Genomic DNA, 22,323 nt, shown 5'->3' with positions numbered 1-22,323 from the left:
CTGCTGCCCTGTGATCCCAAGGCAGCTGCAGCACTAAAGTAGAGGAGACCCAGGAGAAGAGAACCATCTGGAAGCAGTTTAGGCAGAAGAGGGGTGAAGTCTTGGCCTTTTTCTGCAACAATCTGGTAGTCCATTCCTGCTAGTGGTTAGAACAACGAACACTAATATCATTGTTTGGGCCAGTTTTAGTTACTTAATCAAAGAGGACAGAATTCAAGAACTTGTTACATGTTACTACTTGGTGTACTGATAATCATTTAAAAGTAAAGACTCTTTGTCATGCAAAAAAAAACCCAAGGAGGATGAATGAGAAAATTAACTCAAACAATAGAAGAATTCAGTAAAAAAGCAGAATATAAAATTTATCACTCAAAAAAAAATCAATAGCTTTCTTACATACCAACACAACGACTTCAAAGATATAAATAATTGAAGCAATTTTGATTTACCATACATTAAAAAAAGATTAAAGACAAAAACAACTCTAAACAAATATTTAACTCTAATTATTAGGTCCCATGCTACTGTACAGTGCTAGCAATTCTGAAGCAATAGTTTCTCTGCATTCTGGGACTCAGCAAAAATGTAAATAGATTGTGGAAATAGGAGCCCTGTTTCTTGTTTTTTGTTTGTTTGTTTGTTTCTCTTCTTTTTTTTTTTTTTTTTTTTTTTTTTTGTAGAGACAAGGTTTCACCATGTTGCCCAGGATGGTCTCGAACTCCTGGGCTCAAGCAATCCATCCACCTTGGCCTCCCAAAGTGCTAGGATTACAGGCATGAACCATGGTGCCTGGCCAGAGCCACATGTTGAATAGGCAGTTTCAAATATAAAAAGGAAAGAGGCTGGAAGGAACTCTGTGCTATACCACCAGAATTACAGGTGTCAGTAAAAACTTTGTTTTTTACTATAGACAGAAATAGAAATATGTATTCTTAATTAAAAAAATAAACATATAGTATATAACACTTTAGGAAAAATGAGTGCCTCACAAAGGGTAGGCCACCAAAGCCCCCAAAGAATCTACCTATGAACACTGAGCATGAAACCACTGCAGGGGGGTGAGGGAGACATTAAAAACAATACCACACACTTAATTACTATCACCAAGAATGTAACAAATTAATTCAACAGTCATTCAACAAATATTAAATACCTGTGATGAACAAGTATTCTATATTTTTTACTTTCTGGTGTATTTTGGAAACAGACATTCCAATTTTACACAGATATTGTATTCTTTACTTCTTTTTGAGTACTTATTTCTTATTTGGAATTTTTAATCACATCCCATGTGGTATTAGGCACTGTGCTGAGGGTTTTATATACAATAGTTCTTTCTCTCAACACAAACAGCAAATTTATAAATTAGATATTATAAACCCTACAAATCTGGAGCCTAAAACTCATAAAGAATTGGTACATATACTATGTGGCAGATGCTCAGACATTAAGCCAGTTCTATCTGATTCAAACGCTATTGTTTTTACCTATGATATGCTGTATCCTGTCTGGGAAGACATGCACATATTATACAGAAAGAGTTCATTCCCAGGCCATCCAAAGAATTTCTGTTAGTCTATAATGTAGCAGAAATGATGGTAAACCTCATTAAAATGACAGATCTGCTTCTTGTAGATCTTACTACTCTCCATGGTACTTAGCCAATCTCTTGCACTTATAATAGAAAAACACTAAGTATTTTTTTAAATTATCAAAATCAAGTTAACCATAATATTAATAATATTGACTTCATATCTGGCAGATAGCATGCCTGTCATACAGAAGACAAAAAGGAATCAAATTTCTTTTCTCTATCTTCATTTATAATCAATCTATATTTGGTTACCTCCTACGTTATACCAACTATACACAGAAGAAATGCAATAATGATTTCTGGTACACTACAGACTAACAGAAATTTACTAAATGGTCTACGAATGAAACTACAAGTATAATCTCCATGTATAAGACAATATTTTCAAAAATATATAGTGAAAAAATCATGAAAAGAATGAAAATGTTCACTAGAACATATTCACTTAATCTAAGAAAAAGCAATAAAGGAGAAATAAGGAACAAAAAAGGCATGAAACATATAAAAGCAAGTAAAATGACAGCTTAAAATCCAACTATATTAATAACAACATTAAGTGTGAATGGATTAAACATTCCAATTAAAGGCACACATTGGCAGACTGGATAAAAAGACAAGAGCCAACTATATGCTGTCTATGGAGACATACAATAGATGCAAAAATATAAACAGGCTGAAAGTAAAAGGATGGAAAAAGATATATAATGGAAACAGCAACCATAAAAAAGCTAGAATACTAGTATTTATAACAGGCAAAACAGACATTAAAACAAAAAATGTTACTAGAGATAAAGAGGAACATTTTACAATGACAAAAGGAAGATTAAAAAAATTATAAACATACATGCACCAAACATCCAAGCTCCTAAACAGATGAAGCAAACACTAACAGAAATTAAAGAGACTTCAATACCCTGTTTTCAATAATGAATAGAACAAGTAGGCATAAGATCAGCAAAGTAGAAGATTTGAACAACACTAAAAAACAGATATCTATAGAACACTCCACTCAACAACAGCAGAATACACATTCTAATCAAATGTTTATTGAACATTATCCAGGATAGATCAAATGCTAAGCCATAAACCAATAGTTACAGCTACATAGGGCTACTGCCTACTATATTAGATAGCTGCCATGCATAGATAGTACATACTCCCTGATGATAGCATCCTAAGATGAGCTGGAATCCTTTTCCTCAGTAGTTTGAGACATATAAAGTGGGTACAAAAGCTCCATCTAAGATACTAGTACACTAGTAACTCACATCCCCCATAGGTCACCTCTATTCCTTGATCTTACCATGTTAACCACTTAGCCACAGGTTAAAGATTTTTTTCCCAACTTGCCTTTTTTCAGATTCTGATGAAGAAACACATAATGATCTAAAACTCCAAATGCAGTCTTTCTCATTACATGAAAATTTTTGTTCTTTAAAAATAGTCCTGTGTGCCATTAATATTTATACCATTTTGAAATCAATAAACACAACTATATAAAATATATCATGGTAAATGATACTATGTAAATAAAGTACATTTTTATGTCAAAGACATAAAAAGACATTACTTACTGTGCTTTTATCTTTCAGAAGTTTTTCAATTACTTCAATTAACATTTCCTTCTGCTCTGGATCAAGGCTAAAAAATACAAAAATAACATATTAATTTTTCCCTTTAATTCTAGCTTTACACGATACTCACCAATTCAAGGATGTTGAGAAATTTTTAAAGAGGGAAAGGAGAGCAAGAATTATAAGTTAGAAATAAAGAAAAACAAATAAAATGGGATGGTTTTTCTCATGAATGTGTCCTAATCTTTCCCTCTAATATTGTTCATATTAACTAAACCAGATATCAATGGTTTAGTTAAGATAGTAATGAAAGAACAAGTTCACTTCTAAAAGAGTTGGAAAACTTCAAGAAAGTGACTGTAAGTAGATAAACCACAAACTCTTTTCAACTGAGAGGAAAAAAATAACTAGATAGCAGTCATTATTTTACTATGCATACATACTTGCCAAAAACAAATATGGAGAATTTCCAAATAAGAATTTTATATCATACTAGTTCACTGATAGAGACATGCATTATAAAATGTGCCAACTAAAACTAAGAAAAATAAGAGGTAGTAATAAGATTAAAACATTTGAGATACAATACTAACAGACTATATAAGCTCAAGGCAAGGAGAGGCAAGCATTGAGGCTGGAATATACTGGTGCCCAGTGATAGAAGGACTTTTAAACCATTAGAGTGAGCATGGATCTTATCCCATAAGTTTCTAAGGAGAAAAGGTGAGTGAGAAGCATGATAAAACTTTGCCTGGCGGTTAACATAGGAATATGAGGTTTCACTTTTTACAAACATATACATTTATTACTAAGCATTATAATTATCTGGACAAACTTCTTAATTCTTTCAAATTTCAGCTTAAGTCTTCCTTCTCAAAGCAGTATTTCACTACCAATCCCATCTCATTACATCTTTACTTTCTGGTAACAAAATATGATCATCTCTGGTCCCTGTCCTATCAAAGACATTGCTAGTGTACCTTTGTATATACATATATATCAAGTGCTAATATCTTATTATAGATTGCCTTTAATTATTTGGTATGTCTTTGATCTTCTTCCTCAAATACATGACATGCTATTCATAATTAAGTGCCACATCCTCTACTGTTTTCATACACCTAAATACACATAGCACAATACTGTGAATACAACACCAGAAACAGAAGAGAGTCTCAAAAAGCTTGAGGAATAAATGATAGCTGAAAATAATACCAAATTGTTGTAGACAATTCTATTTGGACAGTAAATTTTCCACAGAGATCACGGCATTGTATAATATTGCATAACATTTCTAAAATATCACACAGATATGGTATAGCACACTATATTTCAAATCACTACACTTTTAAAAATTACTTAATAAAATAGCTCTGGAAAAGAATTAGACAAGGAAGGGAGCAGCAGGAACAAAGATGGAAGAAGGGAAAACACATATAAGTGAGTTGAGAGGATCACACACTTAAGATTCTACCCTAAACAGAAAAAAAAAATCTCAATTTTCTAATAATACAAGCATATGTGTACATGAGATAGACTATATAAATGAGAATTCAAATTCTGATTATTCTTAAGTTATAAAATCTATAAATTATCACAGGCTCTAACAGCCTCACAAATAAAAACCTGCATAGGGTCTCTATAGCCAAAACAAAATTAAGGATGTGTAAGGAACATTTGCAGCAGGGGGAAATACCATCATACAGTCACTGGATTTACTTAGTATAAGAGCAGCCTACCTAAAAGAGCGAATAAAACAAGCCTCTGTGGTCTATAACATTCCATGTAACATCAGAGATCTTTGGTATATTGTTAACAACGCACCTACCTGTATAATTTTTGTATTGCATGGGCTGCATTCTTCCTAACATATGGTGATAAGTCAGCAGAAGCTTCCTTAATAGCAAGCATCATGATAGGTACAATAATTGGCACTCTAATACTTGACAGGACTCTCAAAGCACTTGCACGAATTAGTTGGTTTGGGTCCTAAAAACAGTGCAAAAATATTCACCAAAATTTCAACTTTACAATATTTTAAAGACATCTTTAAGACACAGTTAATAGGTGCTTAAAGGGTGTAATATGACAATAGCAAAAGAAAGCTACTTAATTTAAAATGAACAATTAGTATACGGGAATGGGAAAAAAAGACACATAAATAAATGTTTACTTCTTTAATAATGTTTTAAAGAAAAGTAATAGTTATAATTCTAGTTGGTCATTTATTACTAAATGTGCTGGGTTTTTATACTTTCATAATAATAAAATGCTGCAGGTCATCAATTTCATGTTTAAAAATGTCTTATAACCCCTTTTGCATACTTTCAACAGCTAGTATAATGATAAACAGCTCTTTGAAGCATGAAAATAATTATATTGAATATAAACAAACATACAGAAGCTGCAACATATACAGCAAGGTTTCAGTTGGTTGTATAAATTATTTTCTAAGTGTATTGAGTAGGCACTATAGGAGGCTTTTAACTCTTTGAAGACACTACTGTGCTATTTAGTGGATTATCGCTCCACTTCTTTAAATGACACACTTTCAACTCTGCAGACACCTTGTAGCTATTTGCCTACTCACTCCATTATTTACCTTCAGAGCTCGCTGAAAAGTGCTTATGGACAGGAGTGCAAGATCCTGCTGTTCTTCAGCATATCGAACCAGGTAAACATATACCAACTTCTTGATCTGTTAAAAAAATAAATCATTTATTCATAGCCAGAGTGAAAATTTAAAACTCAATATTTGCTATACCAAAATCCATGCTCAATTCTTCTCAAGTAAATAACTGAATCTGGTCACATCTTAGATTGTAAAATAAAAATAATATTTTGTGGGATAATAAGTACAACAGAAAAAGCTTTTAAAGTAAGCATTTTAATAGTCCAGTCCACAATAGCAATAGCCTATCAAAGTGCCCCTTCCTCTTGAAGGGAATAAAAAATCCCTGAGCAGATCTCATATAAGAATATTAACTAAATTGTAAAAATATTTTCAAAATGAGGGATAAAAATAAAAGAAAGAAGCCAGGCATGGTGTGCATGCTTGTAGCCCCAGCTACACAGGAGGCTGAGGCAGGAGGATCACTTCAGCCCAGGAGTTAGAGGCTATCCTGGGCAACACAGAGAGACCCTACCTCTTTAAAAAATAATAAGAGAAAGAATTTCGGCCCAGGCCACTAACTATATGTTATGGGAACTTGTTTCCTCATCTGTTAAAAGAGTCCAGAGCCCTAACTCTGATTTTTATGGTAATACTCACATTTCAACATGCATTACATGATATTTTCAGTCCAGTAAGAATAATGTGTGACTATGAATACCAATTTAACGTAATAAAAATTCAAAAAGATTGGATGTGTGTTCTGAAAACAGTTTTTATTGGTTTTCGATTTTTTTTCTGAGACACAGTCTTGCTTTGTCGCACAGGGTGCAGTGCAATAGCACAATCACGGCTCACTGCAGCCTCAACCTCCTGGCCTCATGCCATCCTCCCACCTCAGCCTCTCCAGTGGCTGGAACTACAGGTATGCACCACCACACCCGGCTTTTTTTTAGGATTTTATAGAGACGGGGTCTTCCTATGTTGCCTACCCAGGCTGGTCTCAAATTCCTGGGCTTAACTGGTCCTCCCACCTCAGCCTCCCAAAGCACAGGGGTTACAGGCATGAGCCATTGTGCCCAGCCTTGAAAACAAGTTTTAAAGGTAATTTAATCACTAAGTTTACAACAAAATTATGAACAGAAAAAGAAATAAACAAAAACTAGAATTTGAGTTGAAATTTATCCATTGCTTCCTTCCAGCACTATTTATAGCCTGTATCTACCTTCTCAAATATCTTCACATTCCTGATTACCCTTCTAAGATACCAGCACAGTATATACCTAAAAGTTATGTACTCAGCCAGGCACGGTGGCTCACGCCTGTAATCCCAGCACTTTGGGAGGCTGAGGCAGGCAGATTGCCTGAGTTCAGGAGTTCAGGACCAGCCTGGGCAACATGGTGAAATCCCATTTCTAGTAAAAAAAAAAAAAAAAAAAAAATTAGCCAGGCACAGTGGCATGCGCCTGTAGTCCCAGCTACCTGGGAGGCTGAGATGGGAGAGTCACCTGAGCCTGGGAGGTCGAAGCTGCAGTGAGGCAGGATTGTGCCACTGCACTCCAGCCTGGGCAACCGGAAAGAGACTCTGTCTCAAAAATTTAAAAAATTTAAAATTAAAAAAAAAGTTATATACTCAAAGAACACAAGAAATGAGGGGGAAAAAGTTGGAGATAGCTGGAATTGGTGCTGGAAATATAAAAACAGTACTATACTGGATCATATTTCCAGTCATACTAACCAATCTGGACTACTTTAGAGACAACTGTCATGACCTTCCTTCCTTGTACCCTAATTTCTTGTGAAACATAACAGCTTTAGTTCCTCTACCATCCTGTTTGCTCCTTCCTAAACTCACTCCAATTTTTTTCAGCATGACACTACAAACTACAAATAAAGTCTAAACAGAACAAACTAGATAAGAACTTGCTCCAGATGAGGTGCTTCCACAGATATGACTAATTCTTGATTAAAACCATACACCCTTTCCAAATGTACTGCTGACCAAATCAAAATCAAACTGTCCTCACAGAATTTTTTAAAAATTATTTTAAATGAACGGCAAAATCTTCCATTTATCTATAGAAATTGTCAACAATTTAGATTCAACGCATCTTGGCACCCTGTTAAGATAATTTGAGATGATAATTTTATAATCCAACCTATTTCTCAATTCATAAGTACAAATGAAAACTTAATGAGCAAACAAACTTTGTACATCTTCATCATTGATAAATATGTTAAACACAACCATTTTAAGTTGATATCAATCCATTCATCTATACTATATGGGTAGAGTTATAAATGAAATGAAAAAACTTTTTTCCAATTACTCTTCAATGTTGAATGGCTCCACAAAACCTTAAAAACAAAATCTAAAGCTCTTAACCTAGTACTCAATATAGTTTATAATCTGTTCGAAACCTCCTTTTCTAGTCAAACAGAAATAGTCCCCAAATATAACTTGCACTCTTTATCTCAATCTCCACTCAGGTTATCCCAAGTTATCCCGCTTCACCAAGTTCCACTTCCCCAAGTTCCACTTATTAAAATCTTCCACAAGAGCAAAAATTAAACAATAAAGAGTCCTAGTAGATAAACAGTAAACAAATGACAGTTCCTCCATAAAACACTATACTATTCAGCCACTATACAAAATTAAATAAATCTGTATGACATTGAAAATATATCCTTGTGGCCAGGCACGATGGCTCACACCTGTAATCCCAGCACTTTGGGAGGCTGAGACGAGCGGATCACCTGAGGTCCGGAGTTGGAGACCAGTATGGCCAACATGGTGAAACTCCATCTCTACTAAAAATACAAAAAAATTAGCCAGGTGTATTGGCCCATGCCTGTAATCCCAGCTACTGGGAAGGCTGAGGCAGGAGAATCGCTGGAACCTGGGAGGCAGAGGTTGCAGCAAGCCAAGATCACACCACTGCACCCCAGCCTGGGTGAGAAAGCAAGACACCATCTGAAAAAAAAGAAAAGAAAGAAAAGAAAATACGTCCTTGAAAAAGGTTTTTTGTTTGTTTGTTTTTTGTTTTTAAGACAAAGTCTCACTCTGTCACCAAGGCTGGAGTGCAGTGGGGCGATCTCGTGACTTACTGCAACCTCCGCCACCCAGGTTCAAGCGATTCTCCTGCCTCAGCTTCCCAAGTAGCTGGGATTTCAGGCACGTACCACCACGCCCAGCTAACTTTTGTATTCTTAGTAGAGATGGGGTTTCACCAAGTTGGCCAGGCTGGTCTTGAACTCCTGACCTCAGGTGATCTGCCCGCCTCGGCCTCCCAAAGTGCTGGGATTATAGGTGTGAGCCACCGTACCTGGCCTAAAATTTTTTAAAGGTGTAAAAGAGTATGCATTGTATGATCTCACTTCTGTATAAAAAAAAATAGATGCCCACATACTGTATTTTATGCAATCTAAGATAGACCACCAATTGTAAAACATACCATTATATTATGGACCACAAAGGAAAGAACAACAACAAACAAACAGAAAACACTACCCATCGTAATCACTACCAGTTGTTAAGTTAAATCCCAACTGCAGAAACTTTAAAATAGCAAACATATGTCTTAGAATGGACATAATATGGTAATAATAGCAAATCCTTATAGGTAGCATTAACTACATGTCAGACACTGTTCTAAATGTCTTACATAAATTAACTCATTTTATCCTCACAACTCAATAAACAAGTATTTATTCTTACTTTACAGATAAAAAAATGAAACACAGACAGGGTAAGTAACTTGACTAAAGTACCGTATCTATTAAATAGAAGAACTAAGATTCAAGCCAAGTAAGCACAAAATTGAGAAATCTATACAATAAAATGTTAATAGTAACTATCTCTGTGTGATGGTATTAACCAGTGACTTTCAATCTTTACATCCTTCTATATTATCTTTAAAGGAATATTAATTACTTTGGGGTCAGATAAAACAATAAAGATATTTCACGATAGGGGTGAATCTCATCTTTCCAGATGGCCCTCAAAACAAAATAATAGTGCTGTGATTCTTCTAATACTTTAAATTCTTTAATTATAAAAAGATTTCAAATTGGTAATGTTTTTAAGTTCCCACATTCCTCGGAGAGACAGGTTTTTCTAAAGCCTTGGCAACATGTAGCCACCAGAACTGTTTTAAACCTGTTTTACAGAACAATAAAAAGGCACCTGAATGAACAAGTTTTCTTGCTCAGCCTCTTGCTTGTGAAAGTTAGCCAGTCAGGAACAATTGCACTCCCATACACCCACCTCTGAGTGCCAATCAATCAAGAGCAGTCTCACCCACATGACCACGCATCTACAGATGATATCAACCCACTTAGGACCCTGAAAGTCCATCAATCCCTGAAGACTGCCCTTCCCAATAATCCACAATAATATCAGCAATCTCTATGCCCAGAGAAGCTGTGCCTAAAAAGCACAGTTGTCCCTTGCTATAGTAAGCAATAAATTGTCTTATTTCAGATATCATCCTTCAATACAACCTACTGAAAAGTTCCAAGACTAGTTCACTGAAGCCTCATATAGGCTTCATTTATGTTTTATTCTTTCTTTCTTTTTTTTTTAGACAGAGTCTTGTTCTGTCTCCCAGGCTGGAGTGCAGTGGCACAATCTCGGCTCACTGCAGCCTCTACCTCCTAGGTTCAAATTATTTTCCTGCCTCAGCCTCCCAAAAAGTTGGGACCACAGGTGCACACCACCACGCCCAGCTAATTTTTGTATTTTTAGTAGAGACAGGGTTTTGCCATGCTGGCCAGACTAGTCATGAACTCCTGACGTCAAGTGATCCACCCACCTCGGCCTCCCAAAGTGCTAGGATTACTGGCGTGAGCCACCACACCCGGCCGCCTTCATCTATGTTTTTCAATTGCTAACACTACAATTATAAAATTCAGGAAACGTAACATCAGTGCATTATTTATTATCTAATAAATAATCCATATTTAGAAATTCTCAATAACATCCTATATTTATAGTATTTTTCCTGATCTGGGATCATGCATCATATTTAAGTTTTCATGTCTCCTTGGTCTTCTTTCATCTGGAGAAGTTCCTCAGCCTTTGTTTTTCTTTTTTCTTTTTTTTTTTTTTTGAGACGGCGTTTTGCTCTTGTTGCCCAGGCTGGAGTGCAATGGCGTGATCTCAGCTCACCGCAACCTCCGCCTCCTGGGTTCAAGCGATTATCCTGTCTCAGCCTCCAGAGTAGCTGGGATTACAGGCGCATGCCACCATGCCCAGCTAGTTTTTCTATTTTTAGTAGAGACGGGGTTTCATCATATTGTTCAGGCTGGTCTTGAACTCCTGACCTCAGGTGATCCGCCCACCTCGGCCTCCCAAAGTGCTGGGATTACAGGCGTGAGCCACCACGCCCAGCCCAGCCTTTCTTTTCTAAAAGTACCCTTGTCATTCTGACTAGTATTAAAATTAATTAGGAAATACAGAATATGAAAGGAAAACTGCCTGCGACAGCTTTTGTTCTTCACCTCAATCTGCTATAACTTTCCAGCTAGAACTTAAATGTGTAAGGCCCTACATCTACATTATATTACTTGTTTAATTCTCATATCTATCCTAGGTACAATTATCTCCCTCTCAAAGATAAGGAAAGTAAGGCTCAGAGGTTTATATAACTTGCCCAAAGTCACAGAGCTAGCAAGTGCAGAATCAGGATGCAAACAGGGGCATGTTCCTAACTGCTACATGTTGTGGCCTATGATGGCAGTCCGCAGATATTTCTATTAAGGTACCCCTAACAAAAGAGGAGACAACTCTTCCCCTAAGAGCATCTGAAAACCTAGGAAAAAATTTATATTTTATTTATAATACATACATTTATAAAAGAAGAATGCTTTAAATCACTGTTTTTTAACCCCAATTGCACATCTTCTCATTTGAAAATGACATCATTGCAGTATTATTATTAAAAATCCAACAAGAAATTTACAACTGTAGTAAAAGGTAGTAATGACTTCATTCCATAGAACCCCATCTCTATTATCAATGTACTTTCCATCTATATTCACAATTAGACTCTTTACACTTTCTTGGTTTAAATTAGTGCTTCTCAACCTTCAGAATTTTTCAAACCCAAAATACACATATTTGTGAAACACTGTTCCTTTAAATGATCACTTGGAACCAAGGGATGTTACACAAGAATACAAATATAGGTATAAGATGGAAACCAAATGATTCAAACTATACTTAATGTTTCAGATTATATTTAAGTGTAAATATAAGTTTTTCAAATTCTTAGATCAGTTTTAGAAGCGCTTCTCTAACTATTTGAGGATAGATGACTTTTTCCTCGACTAGATTTAAAGTTCCTAAGAATACAGCAATGGTAGAAAGCAATTAACATGTGGTTGACTGATTAACAGCAGTCAATATATCAAATATATATCAATATATCAACAGTTGATTAACGACAGTTTCAATATATCAAATCAACACATAATATGTATTTAACTGAGTAATTTATCCCATCTGCCTGGAAGTGAACTTGAGGCTATTTAGTGCAACAACCATTTCTTATTCATCTGTATGTTGCAAGGACTTATTACATTGCTTGGCATATAGTAAAAGCTCAATATTTATCAGCTGGATCACATTCCAGACCAACTGTAGACTGAAAAAAATTAAGACATTTCCCATTAGAGTGCTACATCTAGGATCTAACTTCTCACACCAATGGGTATAATTCATTGAACAGCAAAGTCTAGAAAGACACCAACATACTATGAAGAAAACAACAGGTTTTGGAAAGACTGCCTCCAAAGCCTTTAACTTGTTAGTCTGGTTGTTTTTTTGGTGTATGTGGGTGTGTGGGGAGAGGGGTGTGTGTGTGTGTGTGTGTGTGTGTGTGTGTGTGTGTGTGTGTGTGTGTGTCAGTGAGTGGGGGTGGAGGTGTGGGTGTATGTTTAAAGAGAGATAGGGTCTTGCTCTGTTGCCCAGGCTGGCCTCAAACTCCTGGGCTCAAGAGAGACTCCTGCCTCAGTCTCCCTGGTAATTAGGACTCTAGGTGCACACCAACACAGCTGGTTTGGTTTTTTAAAATATTCTTTTAAAATATTCTTTCTCTTTACTAATTATATTCAGATCTCACTCTACAGTTCTCTGGAAAGTTTTGAGAAAGAATGGGTCCAGTTCTCCCTCATCCCCTTACAATTTATTTCTCAGCAATACCTTTATTCACCAAGTACAGCCAGCTTTTAAAACTGGATTATGAACTCTAGAATATATCACAGAGTTTATATTGGCAACACTGAAACATTCAGAACCACAGCTGAGCTAGCAGGCATTGCAATAATTACTCACTATTGGAGAAGGATTTCTGTGACTGTTATGGCAAAAAGCATAACAATATTAAATCACAGAAGGTTGCAAAACACTAAATTTGTTCTACTTCTGTTATAAGAATCAATCAATATTGACCACAAGAGGCCTATGCACTGACAGGCTGCAGGTGTGCAAAGAAAGCCTACCTTCCCTGAAACCATTCTGTGACCAGAAATGGGAGTAGTTAAAGCTCCGTGACTACATCATTCTCTGATCAGTTACTTTCATTCAATGTTATAACACTCCTTGCTGTAAAGCTAATCATAGCAGAGCCCCAGTAGGCTGGAAGAACACAGACAGATCTGTTTAATTAGCTTTTCAATACTAGTACATCAAACTTCATGAGTTATTGACTAAACCTTTGATTATTTTTGTACTATAACCACTGATTGCTTACTAGGTCACTTTTGGTATCATTTGACATTTAATGGTAGATGACGTACAGCTCACCTGTGTGTCTAAAGCAGCATGTACTTGTAAAAATGAAATTTTGCACTTGAGAGGAGTGAAACATTCAATTTCTGAACATAAGTTTTAAGAAACTTATGTCAGTTTTCCCAAAACATTAAAGGCTTAACCATGTTTCAAAAAAATAAAATAAACAAGGTATTTAAAGAACGAAAGAAATCCAAAACAAATAGACCAATAATTATGTTTATATTGACATTTTTGTAACAGAACATTAGGCAGCTAATGTTACAATCTAATTGTAAAGGGAAAATATGAACAAATGGAAAAGTTCTCCTACTGATAACTATTTGAATAGTAAAATAGTTCTGAAGGAACAATAATTGGTATGGAATTTTCTGTTTACAACAAGAACTAGAAGTCCTCAGGGAACTAGCTACTTTACCAACAATTTCTAAGGACTTGGTCATTTCTACCCATAACTAAAACATAAAAAAAAAAAAATATGCCAATACTAGGTACCTCCCAAAGGATGGCTAATGCCAGATGTTGATAAGGAGTCAATAATATTAAGAGACAAAACAGAGGGAGGAATCATCAAACAGGAAAGATGGCGCTGAATGGGCTAAGATAGGTTCTGAAGCCAAGCAACCTAGCTTTGGATTCTGACTGCTACACACTGGCTGTGTGACCTTGATCAGCTAATTTAACCTTTCTGCTATCTTGTCCTCATATATAAAATACAAGTAATGACAGAAACAGCCCCACAGCGTTATTTGTGAGGATAAAACGGAGTAGATCTATGCAAGGCACTAATAACCTTGGTCAGATGGGTTTTTTTAATGTTAGCAATTATTCCTATTGCTACTGAGAGACTCTATTCCTGATAATACTAAGACAAGCTTCACCTATGCCTCATAATTTTTCTAAGTTAAATGTTTATTTTTTTCAGATATTTGGACTTTCTTACACCACAGGCCATAAAACTAATAAACATATCAAATTAGAAGCTCAGATATCATGGCCATAAGGTGTCAAAGGGAGAGTAGTTTAAAATTATCAATTCAGAATTATATATAACAAGCACATAGTGTTTAATATCTACTAAATTAATCATAAGTAAAATTAATTTTACTCAAGAAATCTACAATCTACATAGATTTCTTCCATTAATTGGTGTTCTAGAAAGAAAGTATGGTTTATCAAGTCATTTAAATCCAGTACTAATTTAATCTAATTCATAAACTGGCCACAAAAATACAACTGTTTTGATTTTGGCTTATCCAACTTAGTCTAATTGAGTTTATAAGAACTATTTCATTTTGATAGAAAAATTCATCTATCTGAAATACAGAATGCACTTCCTATCTAATGAAAAAAATTAAGAGCTGGGCACAGTGGCTCACGCCTATAATCCCAGCACTTCGGGAGGCCAAGGCAGGAGGATCACCTGAGCCCAAGAGTTCAACACCAGCCTGGGCAACATGGAGACCTCGTCTCTACAAAATATTTTTTAAATAGCCAGGAGTAGTGGCACGCACCTGTGGTCCCAGCTACTCAGAAGGCTGAGTCAGGAGGATCACTTGAGCCCAGGAAGTGAAGGCTACAGTGTGTTGTGTTCATGCCACTACAGTCCCCCCCCCCAAAAAAGCAAGAAGCATACTTTAAAATATTAAATCTTTTTTTAAAAGTAGGTTTAGGCTGAACATGGTGGCTCACACCCATAATCCCAGCACTTTGGGAGGCCAAGGTGGGCAGATTACTTGAGCTCAGGAGTTCCACACCAGCCTGGGCAACATGACAAAACCCCGGCTCTACTAAAAATACGAAAAATAAATTAGATGGGCATGGTGACACAAGCCTGTAATCCCAGCTGCTCGGGAGGCTGAGGCAGGAGAATCACTTGAACCCGGCAGGCAGATCTTGTAGTGAGCCAAGATCGTGCCACTGCACTCCAACCTGGGCAACACAGCGAGACCCTGTCTCCAAAAAAAGAGTAGGTTTAAAGTACCTATCCTTAAAATGCTATAATCCAGTGATGCATTGCTTAACAATGTTCTGAGAAATGCGTCGTTGGACAATTTCATTGTTGTGCAAACACCACAGAGTGCAACTTACACAAACCTACATGGTATAGCCTACTACACACCTAGGATATATGATACAGACCAGGGGTCTACACATCTAGGATATATGACATAGCCCAGGGGTTGGAACCAGGCCACACAGCAGGCAGTGAGCAGTGGGCAAGCAAGTGAAGCTTCATCTGTATTTACAGCTGCTCTTCATTGCTCACATTACCTCCTGAGCTCTGCCTACTGTCAGATCAACAGCAGCATTAGATTCTCACAGGAGCACAAACCCTATTGTAAACTGCACACAAGAGGGATCTAGGCTGCGTGCTCCTTATGAGAATCTAAGGCCTGATGATCTCTCACTGTCTCCCATCACACCCCAGATGGGACCATCTAGTTGTAAGAAAACAAGCTCAGGGCTCCCACTGATTCTACATTATGGTGAGTTATATAATTATTTCATCATATATTACAATGTAATAATAATAGAAATAAAGTGCACCATAAATGTAATGCTTTTGAATCATCCTGAAGCCATCCTACCCACCCCAGGTCCAGAGAAAAATTGTCTTCCACAGTACTGGTCCCTGGTGCCAAAAAACGTTGGGGACTACTGATACAGCCTATTGCTCCTAGGCTACAAATCTGTACAGCATGTTACTCTACTCAATACTGTAGATAACTATAACACAATGGTAAGTATTTGTGTATCTAAACACAGAAAAAGTACAGTAAAAATACAGTATTATAATCATATGGGACCACTGTCATATATGCCAAGAAATGCAAGTTGGAAAAAAACGAAAATGAGATTTTAAAATGTTTCTAGTTAACCCAAAAAAGGAATAGAAAGAATAGAAGACAAAAATAAAAGAGACAAAGAGAAAAGAAAAAGAATAATAGTAGACTCAAATCTAAGCAGATCAATAATTATATTAAGTGTTAGCAAAATAGACACTCCAATTAAAAGGCAGAGATTGACACACGGGATGTAGGGAAAGCTGCCACTATACGCTGTCAACAACAGGTGCACACTAAATATAAACAGACAAGCTGAAAGCAAATGAATAAAAATGATAATAAAAAGAAATGAGAAGGTTGGAGTGGCAATACTAATAACAAATCAAATATGCTTTAAGACAAAACATATTAACAACAATAAAGGATTTTTTAATAATAAAAAGGTCAATTCATCAGGAAAACCCAAAGAGTTATGCCTAACAGGAGTACTTTTAAAAATAAGCAAAAAATACTAAATTAAGGGGAAAAATAAAACATTCCAGAATCAGCCCAGGCGCGATGGCTCATGCCTATAATCCCAGCACTTTGGGAGGCCAAGGTTGGCAGATTGCTTGAGCCTGGGAGTTCGAAACCAGCCTGGGCAACATGGTGAAGCCCTGTCTCTGCTCAAAATACGAAAATTAGCTGGACATGGTGGCATGCACCTGTAGTCCCAGCCACTCAGGAGGCTGAGGAAGGAGGATCACCTAAACCTAAGAGGTCAAGGCTACAGTAAGCCACGATCATGCCACTGCACTCCAGCCTGGGAGATAGAGAGGAACCCTGTCTCAGAAAAAAAAAAAGAAAAAAGCCAGGCACGGTTGGTCACGCCTGTAATCCTAGCACTTTGGGAGGCTGAGGCAGGTAGATTGCTTGAGCTCAGGAGTTCAAGACCAGCCTGGGCCACATGGCAAAACCCTGTCTCTACAAAAAAAAATATAAAAAACTAGCCAAGCACTGTTGTAAGCGCCTGTAGTCCCAGCTACTTGAGGGGCTGAGGCGGGAGGATCGCTTGAGCCCAGGAGGTCGAGGCTGTAGTGAGCCAAGATCACACCACTGCACTCCAGCCTGAGTGATGAAGTGAGACTCTGTCTCAAAAAAAAAAAAAAAAAAAAAAAAAATCAAAATCATGATTGGGAGATTTAAAATTCCTATCTCACCAACACTATCAATCACATTTAGTTAAGTAATATTTAAAGAACATTAGCTCAAAAATGTTTTCTTTTTCTCTGGTTGGTTTTGCTGGCAAGAATACTTTGAACATTTAAAATCATCACGCAAAATAGAAAAAACTTCACTACCAAAAAATGACCATACTATACATGGAAAATAAAATCATAACTACAAAATTAGCGAACCCTCTGAAATCACACACCCATCCTCCTTACGCTCTCACACTTGCCCGTGCAAGAATGCTTGTGCACTTTCTCTGTCACCATAACCATGTTCCCTGGATTAGAATGTTTCTGTTATTTGTTAATGAGCTTCATCATCTGCCAATAAAATGGCAAACAAATAGTAGCAGTAACACATTTTTAATTTTATGGTGAGGGAAAGGCTTTAAAGCATTAAACTGAGAAAAATTTATCAATTAACCAGGCTTTTTCAATTAATTTATCAATTAACCAGGGTGGAGAGGAGAATGTAACCTTAATACTAGACTATATCAGCGTAGCTTACAGAAAACAGTATTTTACTGGGACGTGTTCATTCAATAAATCCACATATATGTACTGAGTGCTTAGTACATGTCATGAGTAGTCTGAGAAACTTGGGAAATATTCTTGGGCTCAGTCCTAGAAATCCCAAAAAGCCCCAAATCATCAAGGTCTGGATATACCCAAACAGGTCTTTTTCACTGGACATATGCTATCTTAAAATTAAGTCCCTGGAACAAAATTTAAACTAAACGGGCCTCTAGGAACAGGTGAAAACGCGACAACTTACCATCATTCACTCAGGTGAATCAATCTGTTTTGCTTTTCATATTTTCTACCAAAAATCCAAAGCTAGGATTGTGCCTACTTTTTATTCGATCTTACCTACATTTAAAATTAAGGACATTTTAAACATAACAAAAATCTAGTGATACTTAAGTATCTTATGTTGCATTATACTACATAAAAAGTATACGGTCCCATGAAAACAAAAGGAATCATAAAAATTATAGATCAAAACAGTACCTCAATATTTTTACTGGCCACATTCTTCACAACAGCAGGAAACAGTTCAGATGCATTTTTCCCTTTTGCAATCATCTGAAGAATAAACAAAACAGACAACATGGGAAATTCTATATATATTAAATATTTAGAAGATTAGGTCAACAAATAAGCTATGTAATTAACCGCTGAACTCTTTTTGAATCATCTTACCTCAACTATTTACAGTAAATAATAAACACTATCTTGTACAGCAATATAAATACACAAATACATAGACACAATAAACAAGAAATATTTAGTAACTTAAGATATATATTTAAATATTTTACTAGTTTTCTCTGGCTAACTGGGTTATAAGTAATTTTTTTTTTTTTAGACAGATCCTACTCTGTCTCCCAGGCTAGAGTGCAGTGGCTCAATCATAGCTCACTGCAGCTTCGACCTCCCAGGTTCAAGTGATCCCCCACCTCAGCTTCAGCTGAGGCTACAGGTGTATGTCATCATGCCTGGCTAATTTTCGAATTTTTTTGTAGAGACAGGGTACCACTATGTTGCCCAGGCTGGGTAAAAACTTTTTAAAAATATTTAAAAATATTTTTGCTATTTTCTATTTTCCAGGATCTGACATTAAAGACGTACTGCATTTGCAATGGGGGAATTGAGAGAGGGATGAATGTTACTTTGAACCAACTAATTATGTGACCCTTTGCTTTCTTTTCATAGGTTACCCTACTTCTGCAACCATCGCTTTTCAAAGTTGCCTTCACTAAACATTCTTCCTCTGCCCACTAAAGTTCTGTGCACCACCATCTTTTCAGCCTACACTGTTCTACAATCTCTGAAACTCCTAAGATTTCATTCACCATTAGGACTAACTGTAGCCTAAATCCAGCCTGAGTTCCACATCTCTAACTAGACATCATTAGATTGCTCTCATCCCAAACTTGCTATGTCTAAAGCCAAATTCATCTTTCATGACAAAATGGCATTCATGATAAAATGACATTCATGATAGAATTTCCTATTTCCACAGTTCTCCTAGATACCAAAAACCACAAAATTACCCTGGTCTCTTCTCACAGAAGAGTAACTAAGTCCTGCTAATACTTCTCAGAACACATGTTAATCCCTTCCACTGCTATTATCCTAGCACGGGTCAGTATCACCTCACAGAGAACTTTTCAGTCTCCTCTTCCTATCCATAATGTATATCACTGACAGTTTAATATGCTTAAAACACTACTTTGCACATGTCAGCCCCTGTAAAAGATTTCAAAAGCTTCTGACTGTCTGGAGTCCAAATGATTTTATGTAACATTCAAATATTCTCACAATGTGCACTAAGATCTGTTCTTAAACTCTCTGACCTAAGGTTCTATTAAAATGACCTTACTCACTACTAGAATATTCTCTGGCTGCCCCACTATGCCTCTGCTCAGATCATGGCCCCAGCTTTCTAAGTTCTACCCTTCTATCTAAAGCATCATCAAATTTTACTCCTTCTCCCTTGCTACAGCCATCTCCTAACACCTGGCCCACTGTGTCATCCAATCCTAATTTCTTTTAGAATTTTTTTTTTTAAGACAGTATCTCACTCTGTCGCCCAGGCTGGGACGCAGTGGCACATTCTTGGCTCACTGCAACTTCCGCCTCCCGGGTTCGAGCGATTCTCCTGCTTCAGTCTCCCGAGTAGCTGGGATTACAGGCACCTGATGCCACCACTGGCTAATTTTTGTATTTTTAGTAGAGACGAGGTTTCGCCATGTTGACCAGGCTGGTCTTGAACTCCTGACCTTAAGTGATCCACCCCCCTCGGCCTCCCAAAGTGCTGGGATTACAGGCACGTGCCACCATGTGCAGCCTCCTCTAGAATATTTTAATCTACACTTATCATTTAGAATTTCCTGTGCACTATTTTACATTTCTATTTTAGTTTTATATCTATCTGTATTTCCATTTTGTCTTTCTCATTCTCAGATTATAACTTTATATCTTTTAAAAGTGCAGACTTTGGTAACCACAAAATAAAGTTCAAACTATAGGGTAATTTGAGGAAAAGGGATTCCTTATGAATTACATACCATATCTAATAAACTGCCTTTAAAAAGATATTAGCTTTATTAATTTACAACAAATGTTATATAAATATGTGATACTTGAAGCATTAGAATCCCCATTACCAATTTCTTATAAGAACTTTCTATATGATAGCCTTAAAATACTCTTGAATACAAGCTAGTCTTTTTATATTCTATTTCCTTACCTGTGACATTCTTTTGAGTATTTTGTGAAACCTGCTGAGCACTATGGAGGGTTTACAAAATACTGAAGCTAAGACATCTTTGTATGATTTGTACACCTCTCTCCATTTTCTCATCTTTGAAATAAGAAAAGAGAGGGATTAAATGTTCTGTAGGACCCCTGCCATTCATTCATTCATTCATTCATTCATTCAATGATTACCTAAAGTCAGACATCCTGTCCTATGGTATCCTACTCCATGACTATCTAACTTTATTCCGCAGAATGTTATTCAAATATGGGGAAGGAAAAAAACACCACAATCAAATTCACTCAACAAATATTTGCTGAGAAGATACTTTCTAGCAGGGACTATCCTAGGCCTTAGGGATCCAACCATAACCAATTCAAAGTCCTTGCCCATGTGCTGCTTACCTTCTAATGGGGCAAGGGTCAATAAACAATAATAGTGAGGTGGCAATAGACTACTGTGGAGAAAAATAAAGTAGTATCGGGGGATGAGAAGTGCTGAGGTGGAGGTGGGAGTTGCTCTTTTAGATAAGTGGTCAGAAAAGGCCTTCCTTTTGGCAGGGATGCAAAGGAAGAGAGGAAGGGACCCATGTGACTAGCTAGGGAAACAACGGTTTAGGCATGGCATGTGCCAGGAATAGGAGGCCAGGAGAGCCAGACTGGAGTAAGTGAGGGGAAGAATGGTGAGAGATAAGGTCAGAAATGTATAAACCACTGTAAAACGAGTTGGCTTTTACTATGAGTGAAGCAGGAGACCAATGGAGAGTGGTGAGCAGAGGAAAGACATCATTAAATATTTAGCAATGACTCATATTTTAAAAGGATCTTTCTGGCTGCGATGTGAAAAATAGACCAGAAGATATGATACCATGGAAAACAGAAGGCTACAGCAATTATGCAGAGGAAAGATAGTGAGCACAGTGAGAATGGGCTAGATTTGGGATTTATTCTGAAAATAGATTATATATGATATAAGAAAGAAGGGACATGAATTAAGAAGAACTACTGCCTGTAATCCCGGCACTTTGGGAGGCCAAGGCTGGCAGATTACTTGAGGCCAGGAGTTTGTGACCAGCCTGGCCAACATGCTGAAACCCTGTCTCTACTAAAAACACACACATACACACACAAACACAAAATTAGCCAGGCATGGTGGCAGATGCCTGTAATCCCAGTTACTTGGGAGGCTGAGGCAGGAGAATCACTTGAACCTGGGAGCCGGGGGTTGCAGTGAGCCGAGATCACGCCACTGCACTCCAGCCTGCGTGACAGAGTTTGAGACTCCATCTCAAAAGAAAAAAAAAAGAAGAAGGACTACAAATGACTAACTGGAGAAATGGAATTGCCAATTTACTATGATGAGAAAGACTAGGGAAGAAGCAGGTATTTGGGGAGATGAGCAATCCAGAGTTTGGTTTCAGATATGCTGAGAAGCCAGCTGAATATATGGGAATAAAGGCTACAGAATACAGGAGACAGCACTGGTTA

At 36.9% G+C, this 22,323-nt stretch overlaps 1 protein-coding gene across 3 annotated transcripts in view; it reads right to left on the bottom strand.

Annotated features, from left to right (window-relative positions):
• Positions 1 to 22,323, bottom strand: part of AP3B1 (adaptor related protein complex 3 subunit beta 1) — a 296,004-nt gene that overhangs the window by 223,393 nt on the left and 50,288 nt on the right. For all 3 annotated transcript variants that reach the window (XM_004058672.5, XM_055366969.2, XM_055366970.2), the window contains exons 3-6: positions 18,583 to 18,657; positions 5,771 to 5,866; positions 4,997 to 5,157; positions 3,169 to 3,235 (exon numbers count right to left, since the gene is read on the bottom strand). In XM_004058672.5, the coding sequence (XP_004058720.5) occupies positions 3,169 to 3,235; positions 4,997 to 5,157; positions 5,771 to 5,866; positions 18,583 to 18,657 (399 nt within the window). The remainder of the gene's footprint in view (positions 1 to 3,168; positions 3,236 to 4,996; positions 5,158 to 5,770; positions 5,867 to 18,582; positions 18,658 to 22,323) is intronic.

This window comes from Gorilla gorilla, chromosome 19, assembly GCF_029281585.2.
Source record: "Gorilla gorilla gorilla isolate KB3781 chromosome 19, NHGRI_mGorGor1-v2.1_pri, whole genome shotgun sequence".
Lineage (NCBI taxonomy): Eukaryota > Metazoa > Chordata > Mammalia > Primates > Hominidae > Gorilla > Gorilla gorilla.
The sequence above is the reverse complement of the archived record's forward strand: the minus strand, read 5'-3'. Positions and strand labels throughout refer to the sequence as shown.